General features: G+C 40.3%; 2 protein-coding genes across 2 annotated transcripts; one reads left to right on the forward strand and one right to left on the reverse strand.

The window, feature by feature from the left end:
- Positions 1 to 76: 76 nt before the first annotated feature.
- washc3 (WASH complex subunit 3) lies at positions 77 to 3,890 on the forward strand. The gene is made up of 7 exons (XM_023408236.2): positions 77 to 295; positions 978 to 1,076; positions 1,189 to 1,254; positions 1,356 to 1,493; positions 2,268 to 2,384; positions 2,477 to 2,541; positions 2,638 to 3,890. The coding sequence occupies exons 1-7, from the start codon at positions 245 to 247 to the stop codon at positions 2,735 to 2,737; spliced, it is 636 nt and encodes a 211-aa protein (XP_023264004.1). The 5' UTR covers positions 77 to 244; the 3' UTR covers positions 2,738 to 3,890.
- Positions 3,891 to 4,325: 435 nt separating this feature from the next.
- dram1 (DNA-damage regulated autophagy modulator 1) lies at positions 4,326 to 7,642 on the reverse strand. Its single transcript, XM_023408235.2, has 7 exons — positions 7,276 to 7,642; positions 6,793 to 6,860; positions 6,450 to 6,592; positions 6,179 to 6,356; positions 5,850 to 5,908; positions 5,576 to 5,668; positions 4,326 to 5,489 (listed from the first exon to the last, which is right to left on the reverse strand). The coding sequence occupies exons 1-7, from the start codon at positions 7,404 to 7,406 to the stop codon at positions 5,451 to 5,453; spliced, it is 711 nt and encodes a 236-aa protein (XP_023264003.1). The 5' UTR covers positions 7,407 to 7,642; the 3' UTR covers positions 4,326 to 5,450.
- Between the last annotated feature and the right edge of the window lie 2,157 nt (positions 7,643 to 9,799).

Genomic DNA, 9,799 nt, shown 5'->3' on the forward strand with positions numbered 1-9,799 from the left:
TGTTCTTTTCCACACACTTCAAAATAAAAGTTGACATGACAAATCCCGTTGGCTTTTATTCTCGCGTAAATCGCAGGTGACGTCACGACGCAACCCCGCAGCCAGGAGTCACATGAAACGTTTGCTTTAGCAAATGTTTTTTCTTTTTTTTTCAATGTACCAATTTCGGTCTTTTTTCGCTGAAAAATCTCGTTTGTAAAACTGAAACTGCAATTTAATCTGCAGGAAGTGTCAGAAATTCAACATGGACGAGGACGGGCTGCCAATTGTGGGTTCTGGAGTTGATCTTACCAAGGTTTGTATTTAGCTAGCTAAGACAGCTAGTATTTACCAATTGGGGAAATAAGAAGAAACGAGTGCAAGCAGAGCTACAACACAGTAATCAATGAAGATAATAGATTTACAAAACCTTGTGGCTGTAATGAAAGAAGCCGATTATTTGACTAACATTAACATATTTGAACCCTGAGAAACTGAACTGTCAACATGACAGTGATGTTACACCTTAAGTTTCTCAATACATTTCTGTCATTTTCTAATGAATTTCCTAATTTTCTGTGTATGAACACTTTTAAATGAGATGAAATGTTGAGTTAACTGTAGTGTGAAGTCTTCAAATGTTAAAAATCAAAAGATGTTCAGTTTACAACGAAAGGTGTCCAAGAAAAGCAGAAAATGTTATTTTTCTCCCTCTTTGCTTGAAAAGTGATTGACACAATTAATTGATCAAAATAGTTACCAGTTATTTTTCTGTTAAGTCGATTTTGACTAGTCGTTTCTGCCCTACACTGTGCTGTGTTGCCAAATACTGTCTTCATAGTATTAGATATCTTCTTTTCCTCCCCCATTTTTAAAATATACTAGAGGCCGGAGCAGGGAGAGGAATTGCTTTTTTTGAGATGGTCTGAATTGCTTCATTTCCTTAACACATTACACTCTGGGTTACTACTGTGACTTAAATAACTTTCATTGTGCAGGTTCCTGCTATTCAGCAGAGAAGAATTGTTGCCTATCTCAATCAGTTCGTTGTGCACACAGTTCGGTTTCTCAACCGCTTCTCCACAGTTTGTGAAGAGGTTTGTACTTTTCACCTTTTCGTCCTTCCTTCTGCTTTTCTAGTTTAGGTCACACTTGCAATTCCTGTCACACTGAGTTTCTACTCTGATCTGTCAAAATTCTTTCCTGCAGAAACTTGCAAACATATCTCTGCGCATACAGCAGATTGAAACCACTCTGTGCATTTTGGAAGCTAAGGTAAGTTCTACAGTCTCTGCCGTCACACTGTTTGCAGTTTATGGCTTAATGTACATATCATGTCCATACACTCATATGGAACATTGTTGTGCTCTGAGCAGCTGTCCTCCATTCCTGGACTGGAGGACGTCACAATAGATGGAATCGGTCAGCAGCAAACTGCGCAGGCTAATGGACCCACTACTGCCACTCCGAGCCAAGCAGCTGGTCCACCAGCAGTGACTCTGCCACCTCCAGAGGTAGATACACAGACATGCACACAAAATAATCATAAAGTGTTGCTCAGCTGTACTGTACTGCACAACAACCAACATTTAAAAACAATTATTTTATGCCCAAGAGCCTTGCAACAGGGAAAATAAATACCACTCTTATGTCTGTGTGTTAAGTATGGAGCTTGAGCCAGTAGGTTATTAGCTTAGCTTAGATTAGCATAAAAGACTAAAAACTGGTTGGAAATGGCTCTGACCAAAGCTCAAAAAGCTTTCCAACACCTGAAGCTCACTGAATAATAGTTATATCTGGTTTTGTTGAATCCATTCTCAATTTGATGGTGGGTCTCAATGACGTCACTGCACCCAGAGAGTGAATAGTTTCAGCACATACCTCTACATAAAACACACAACTTTACATTTCTCTGTGTGAACAGATTAAAAAGAAAGATACAGTGAGCTCCTTGGTGAGCTGTAGGGGTTCTGGTAGGTGCATTTTTGAGCACTGGAATGAACCGGACTAACTGTTAAACTGCTAAAGTAATCCACTGCTAGCTGTAGCTTTATATTTAGCAATAAAATTTGTCTTGACTTTATAAAAAAGAAGTAGAAACACAAATACAGTTAGAGCAGTAGATATATTGATGATCAGTATTACACAGTTCAGCATCAGAAAAACAAACTCTGAAAATATAAAACCCACCAGAAATGCTAAACAAAGTTCCACATCTGATGTCTAGTTCCATGTAAACCGCGTGTTACTTCACACTGTGTTATTAATCTGAATATTTCGCACTGTAGCCCGCTCAGGCGCCACCAGAAGCTGCACCCATGCAGAAGGCAGAGGAAGCTGCAGAGAATGTCATGACAGTGGCCAAGGACCCGCGTTACGCTCGATATCTGAAAATGGTTCAAGTGGTGAGTCTACGATAACACCTGCATACTGTACACCTGTACTGTGGGGATGAATTATACTGCGTGTATCTTAATACATGTTTAATCTGTAACAGGGGGTTCCAGTTATGGCCATTAGGAATAAAATGGTCTTGGAGGGTTTGGATCCCAACCTGCTTGAGTGAGTGTTACACTGTTAAATTCACATATGTTAATGTCTCTGTGTTTGTTCATTCATTAAACTGACCAATAACAATTCCCTCACTGCTGCTTACAGCACACCGGATGCCCCAGTTCCCGACGGAGGGACGAGAAGCACGGAGGATCCAGATGCTGCTGCCACCAGCTCTGACAGCGAATCGTCTTTCAGCGACTGACAAACTCATCCTCACCACAAAGCTTCCTGCAGCTTCCAGGCCATGCATCGCTATCAGAAGCTATGGGAGCTCCTTTAGGCCTGTTCTCAGAGGAGCACGAGTTTGCAGTGCGCCTGTAAAGGAGGTTCCAGCCAGAAGGAGCAGATGTCAGTGCCTGACACACAATATCGATCTAGAGTGATTGTAATTTCAGTTTGAATGAACTGAAATGTTTCTCTTGTTGGTCAATCAGACCTCGTCGAGTTTGATACATGATAAGCGTTTTTGATTCATGATACTTTTTTTTCAAAAACAGGGAATTGTTTCCCCTGTTGTTATGTGAGCACATGGCAGTAGCAGGTAGTTTTTCTACAAAATTAGTAATTATAGGTTTTCTGTGGTGGAGACGTTACTACCACAGTAATGAAGAGATTCACTCATCACTTGGTAGCGCTGCCTATTTTTGTTACAGGGTCCAGATAAAGTTGAAAAAAATAATGTATGTTGGATATTTGTTGTGTTAAGGCCAGGGAGGAAAATATGACAATGATTTTGTTCCATTATCGATGGTTTATATATCACAAAACCTGTTCAGTGAGTCACACAGCCTGTTGGGCATCAATCATGATTGACTGCAAAGTAATGGGAAATAACACAAGCATTTTCTGCTGTTCTGGATTCTTGAATTAGCAGTTTCTCTACTTTTTAAAGCAGCTGCACTGTGCGAAACAAAATGAAAACAGTTCATCTCTTATCACAAGATATTATAACCAACCTGCAGTAAAAGGATAAAATGTATTTCCAGTGTTTTACCCTGTTTATTACTGCATAGAAAATGAGGTTTTGCTTTTTAAAGTGACCATGTTGGAAGAGAGATTACTACAGTAGATTCAGTGTAAAGCCACTGATAATTTGACACTGTTCATTTAGACAGAATTACTGGCTTTAGAAAGTATTCAGACCCCTTCAGTAATTGCACTTTATTGTACCATAGATTTAAATTTAAATGGATTAATTATATCTTTTGGTCATTAATCTACAAACAAAAACAAGAACCTTTTGCAAAAGATTATAAATCCCAAAAATGAAATCTGAATACTTTCTGGAGCCGCTGTATGTGTCTTTGATTTATGATATAAAAGTCAATAAATAATAAATAGTGATGTTTAACCTGGCTCTGCTTTAGACACTTCCATAGCTAACATTTTTCCATTGACATGCCTCTTAATCTTGTAGTTTTAATGCCAGGAATAACAGTTGATTGCACAATGGCCACTGCTAGAATAAAGAGTAAACAGTTTACACTAAGAAATAACTCAGTGATAAACACCATTTGTAACAAAAAAAAAAAAAAAAGGTAAACAACGGGTTCCTTTTGTGTTTGACTCTTTGTCGTTACACTGGTCTGAACTTGTAGAGGAACGGTGTCAGGAACACTTCAGCTTTACAGATAACAGATGTACTGTGTTTGGGCAGGTTTTCTATGAATGGACATTACACCGTAGTGACTGTGAAAAAGTGAGTGTGGAAAGTCTGGAAAGCACTTTGTTTACAAAAGCAAGAATTGTTGGATCTGAGTTTGCCTGTAATAAACACTCATACAGACTGCTTTTTAAAAACAAAACAAAAAAAAGTGCATCTTTATTATTCAGCTCAGCGGTGACGATCTGTTCAGTTCATTATATCACATGCAAAAATACAAGAGTAATTGAGTAAAAAAAAACAAAAAACATTTCCCTTGTTATTACAGTACCTCTAGAGTTCATCTGTGTTCATGTGACCTCCAGTCTGTTCTGGAGTACTTCATTTCATACAGGATCACAGCAGGGATCCTCCAAAACTAATGGCTGCTGATCTAAGTGTAATATTTCAGCCAGTGCCAACAGCCAACACTTCTGACCAAAACAGTTTGATTTTCTTTACCTTCAGTCAAGTCAATTCATTATTAATTATTAATCCTGATTCGTCTCAGAGGGCCTCAGCCTCTGTGCTTGTGCCCTTTGTTTTTCTAGTGTGACCAGTCATATGACTTGTCAGCGCAAAAACAACAGCTGCAGTACTGACAGTGGTTCCCAACCAGAGACTTTATAATATATAAAAATGTAATAGTTAAAAGAGATAAGATACACATTAAAATATATTCCTCTTACACAAAATAGCTGCAATTTTCTCAAATGAGTGCATTTCCTGTGTTGAAAAAAATAATGTATGTTGGATATTTGTTGTGTTAAGGCCAGGGAGGAAAATATGACAATGATTTTGTTCCATTATCGATGGTTTATATATCACAAAACCTGTTCAGTGAGTCAGATGGAGCCACATGCGCAGCCATCATATGTTCACTGTGTGATGAACTTCTCTTATTAGTGGTCACATGTCTGACAGGACGTGTCACACCAATGTGGCAAAGAGTCAAGAGTGCAAAGTGCAAAGTGACGTTTGACTGAACACGGAGAGCAGTAAGGACACTTGTAAAATGATTTGCAATCGTATAAAAAGTATAAGATAAAGGATGTGGTCAGTCTCTTTTTCTTTTATAATGTCACATCTGACAGACAGCCTGTTGTACAAAATATATAAATAGCAATATAAAAGGAGCTATTTTACTAACTCAGTCAGGTGACACATAATACATGATGTTATAAAAGCCTTACACTATAAAAGACTCTTAAAAACAAATGCATCCCTGAAAATACCGTTCATTCAAAGTTCTGCTGGGAGTTGGAGATCAAGATTAGTCCTCAAACTCTGTGTTCACTCGTAAAGTAAACAGCTGTAGGAAATAAACAAGAGAGCGATAAGAATCCCCCTCCAGTAAAAATAACAACTTAACATTCAGTGCAATGGTCTGATACTCACTTTGAAGTCATCGATGTATGTGAGGAAGAAGCAGACGAAGCTGAAGGCAACAACCCACTCACACACAGCGCTGGCTAGATGGAAAGGATAGTCCTGTGAGAGGGACACAAAGGCTGCAGTCAGTCCACACTCAACTACAACTAACAGTATCTATCTATCTATCTATCTATCTATCTATCTATCTATCTATCTATCTATCTATCTATATATCTATCTATCAGAATCTGCTTGAAAAATGACAAACAATGAGTTGATTATTAAAATATTTGCTCACCTGGTCCTCACTGTTTCTGTGCAGCGTGGTTTGTTTTACAAAAATCGCACAGATGACAGCTGAATTATCCGTGAAGGAAAACGTCAGTTCAACACTTGACTGGCTCTTGTAAGTGTGTAAGGAGTGCAGCAACACTCCTATGCAATGACACTAATGATAATCGACAAGAGAATTATGTTGCAATCATTCAGCTGAGGTTCATGGTAGTAAATGCATGTCATGCATGTTCACAAAATAGGAAGAAGGTCAGGAAACAAAAAGCATCTTGTCTTTTTTTTTTGTTTTTTGTTTGCATTTTCACAGCTGTGACTTCTGTGGCGAAAGGATACTGGGGAACAAAGCCAGAGCAGCAAGGATGGAGATGCCCAGACGTACTCGACACACAACCACTGAGGATCCAAACGGATAGGCTTGGTACGATATCACAGACTGGACGATTATATATGAGACACCAGAGATGAAGAACAGCAGAGCTCCTACATCATGAACTTTTACCACCGTTGTCTCCTGCAGTCACAGAGCAGAACAACGTGCCGTTAAACACTGCATTGCATCATATTCATGGGATTGAAAATGTCCGCTATAGGTGTGGAGACCCACCTGAAAAGTTGCAACAATGCACATGCTGAAACAGGAGAGAATCCCCAGCACCAGAGCTGTTTTATTCAGACGCGGGTTCACCACCCTTGTTTCCACACTCAGCTTCTCCACAAACTTGTATCTGGCGTACATGGTGACCACTCCTGTGCAGGGGTCAGATTGGTACATTTACCACTTCAACATGTCATGATCCCTCTTGCATCCCAAGCCTTAGATTCTGCTTTCATTTTCTCGAAAAGGGGAAATGTGACTAACATCTCTGGAGAATTTGGTTCCTCCCAGGAGAAAACCCAGCGTTGCTTAAGAAGTGGCAGAAGCTGAAACAGAAGGGGGGTGAAAATACCTGCACATGCTGAGATGAAGGTCATCAGGCCAAATATGCAGCTCTCCGGGGGGTTTGCACCTGTGTCACTGAGAAGAGAGAAGAGACAGATGTACAGATGATAGTAAATCATAGTATATCATAGTGATAGTAAATCTCTCCGTTATTTCGGACTTTGTGTAGGTATGTATTTAGTTAGTTCTTAAAACACAGGTCTAATCTTAAAGGGAGAAGTGAAAAGAAGCTGCACTCCTCTGACAGAACAGCTGTGGTCTCGCAGCTGGAGTTTGGGTACCGGCTACGTTTACGCGGAGGAAAACGAAACTTAAGTTTTACTTTGGCCCAACTTTTGTTTGGTTTGCACAAATCACTTCATCAACATAAAACATCGACATGTGTGTTTTTTAGAGTTCAATCTGACCTGTTATAAAGATGAAAGAGTAACTGTTTTATCATCTGACTGCTTCTTTCCTGAAACGTGAGGTACGTGTGAGTAAATCTTACCTTATGTACGGGAAGATCACATCGACATCTTTTCTGAAAATCGCAATCACGTAGGAAATAATGAAAGTGCTGGAGGACCAGATGACCAGAAACACTGGCAGAAAGCAGAGTCCCTGCATGAACCAAAACATCTCAGCAGAGCTTTGACGCGGAACTTCCACTAAACGCTGTCGCACCCGCGAACAGGACAAATAGATCCATACAGTAAGAAATCCACCTTTATGTGGGTCCTGGCGTGTGAAGCCTGTTACAGACAGTCACATGTTGCCGTGTGAACAAGACTGAACTTGGCCTCTGCTAATGAGCTGATTTACAGTATACAGTAACCTCTTCCCCAAAACAACTCCCCGTGGGCAGGCCCGGCCTACGCAAATAAAATCTTCCGTTATATCCAGCTCTCCTCCTTCCTGCCATTATCTGGCTTAAAAGAAATACCCAGTTCCGTTGAACCCGCATGGACCTGAGAGTCAGTGCCAGGAACAACAGCAGGGGAAGTATTAAGATGATTAATTGAGGTATCAGCGCCACAGTACAAAGGTACATTTAAAAACAATAGAATTATAAAGAAAAAAATGCACTTTAATTAAGAAAAGTTATTTTTAAAAAAAAGTAGTGGTGGAAGAAAAGAGTTTCTACTTCAGTGAAAGTAGCATTATCACAGTACAGGAAAACTTAAGTTAAACTACAAAAGTGTCATACTAAGTACCTGATGTGTGTTTGATACTGTTTGATAGGTCCCAGTGTGGCCTCTGGTTGGGGTCCTGAAGAAAAGGTTTGCCTGGGTGAACCATGTTTGTGCATAAGGTAGCTCATGAGTTTAAGGCAGTGGTTCTCAAAGTGGGATTCGGTGATGCCAAGAGCTCCTTGGGAGGGTTTATGGGGGTCCTCCACAAAAAAGGGGATCAATTTAATTTCACTAAGGAACACACTGACAGAGTGTATGACTATTTTGGTCATGGGCTTCAAACACTGTCTGTAATAAAACATCAAAAAGCAAAAGTCTTATCAGATGGAGGGCCCTGGGACAAAATCTGATGGTCAAATATGTGTCACTTAAGGAGTCCTTGATGTTTAAGAACCACTGCTTTGTGGTTCTGGAGCAGTTTGGTCCAAATATGAATGATTTCTGCAGGACTGGATCATCCTGAAAGGGCCCCCCCCCCGTTACCGATCGCCCTCACCCCAATGTTCCCCCAATCCAACCAGTCAGGAATACTGTGGCAATTACACTGTGGCAATTTTATTAAATCTATTCAGGAACATGCAGCATATAAGCCTAATATTAACTGCATCAGTAAATGTGGACCACGTTGTAAAGAACCAGGAAATACTTTAAGGCCCTTAACATTTCAGTTTTCCTATGGCACATTTCAGCCCTATGGAAATGTGCTCAGTAAGTAATCCAGCCTTGGAGTAGCTGTTCCATATTTTAAATACTTGGGTAAATGGGGTAAAGTTTTCCACTAATGGAGCTGCGTTGGATCAAATAGCCGGGGAAGCAATGGAACAGAGCCAAAGGTATTGAGGATGAACCCGGAACATGTGGTGCAGGATCACAGCCAGAAGACTCCCAGCTCGCACTTCTAATCAAGATTTTCGGAGTATAATGAGTACAAAGTGCCTGACATGTTGCCAACCTTAAGAAACTGTTGTTTGAAGAGTTTTTTTTGTTTGTTTGGCTTGGTTCACTCCGGGGACACTTGACTCAGCAGACAAGGAGTTTACTGGCAGACCAGAAAAATTGCATCCTCCCTAGTTTAAGGAAGTGAGATCATGGAGAAGGACTTTGGTTTGTCTGAAAGAAATTCTGGAAATTTTTCAAATAAATCAGAATGAAGGCCAGACGCCAACCTTTGATTACAAGATGATGCGAGCAAGAGAAACCTTTATTTTAATTATGAAAGCCAAAAATGTTCAAATTTACTGTGTTTTCTCCTTCCAGACCAGGTCTAACTTACAAACCTCTACATTTACATTGAATATGATCAAGAAATATACTTCAGAAAACTGTTTAAAACACAGTTTCTCATTTGTGAAAGCTTTATTTTATTTATGAAAACAGAAAACACCAAGTGTGACGGCCCCTCAGCTTGGTTTCCTGCTGTGGCTCCTCTTGTCTTCAGGGCTGCAGACCAATTGACGACCGTAATCAGCAGCATGGGACACACCTGGGCCGATGCCTCATCACCTGTGTGTACGGCCTTGCCTTTCTTTCGGTGCATCCTGGATATATTCGATCACATCCTGTGATTTCTCCCTTGCTATTCACTTTCCTCTTTGGCTATCCCTTTAAACTCTTAACATTTGCTTCCCCAGGTGCCAGGGGCTGCTGAGTTGAGAGCATGGCAGAGTGGCCTTGCTGGAGAGACCAAGGGGAGTGGTAATAATTTATTGATATGTTTTGGTAAGAGCATGTTGTATTTGTAATGTAGATGTGTATAAGAGACAGGGGCAGCAGAACAATTGAAGACCTTAATCGGCAGCATAGGACACACCTGGGCACAGTGTCAGATGTGGCAGATCT

This window comes from Seriola lalandi, unplaced genomic scaffold, assembly GCF_002814215.2.
Source record: "Seriola lalandi dorsalis isolate HSWRI2012SDOR001 ecotype SW California unplaced genomic scaffold, Sedor1 jcf7180002054357, whole genome shotgun sequence".
NCBI lineage: Eukaryota > Metazoa > Chordata > Actinopteri > Carangiformes > Carangidae > Seriola > Seriola lalandi.

Excerpts from the sequence above, each read along its gene's own strand:
- dram1 (XM_023408235.2), bottom strand. The coding sequence starts at position 7,406 with ATGTTTTGGTTCATGCAGGGACTCTGCTTTCTGCCAGTGTTTCTGGTC. Across the intron at positions 6,593-6,792 it reads CTTCATCTCAGCATGTGCAG|GAGTGGTCACCATGTACGCC; the intron begins GTATTTTCACCC and ends ACCCCTGCACAG. Across the intron at positions 5,669-5,849 it reads ACAGAAACAGTGAGGACCAG|GACTATCCTTTCCATCTAGC; the intron begins GTGAGCAAATAT and ends TCCCTCTCACAG.
- washc3 (XM_023408236.2), top strand. The coding sequence starts at position 245 with ATGGACGAGGACGGGCTGCCAATTGTGGGTTCTGGAGTTGATCTTACC. Across the intron at positions 1,494-2,267 it reads TGACTCTGCCACCTCCAGAG|CCCGCTCAGGCGCCACCAGA; the intron begins GTAGATACACAG and ends TTCGCACTGTAG. Across the intron at positions 2,542-2,637 it reads TTGGATCCCAACCTGCTTGA|CACACCGGATGCCCCAGTTC; the intron begins GTGAGTGTTACA and ends TGCTGCTTACAG.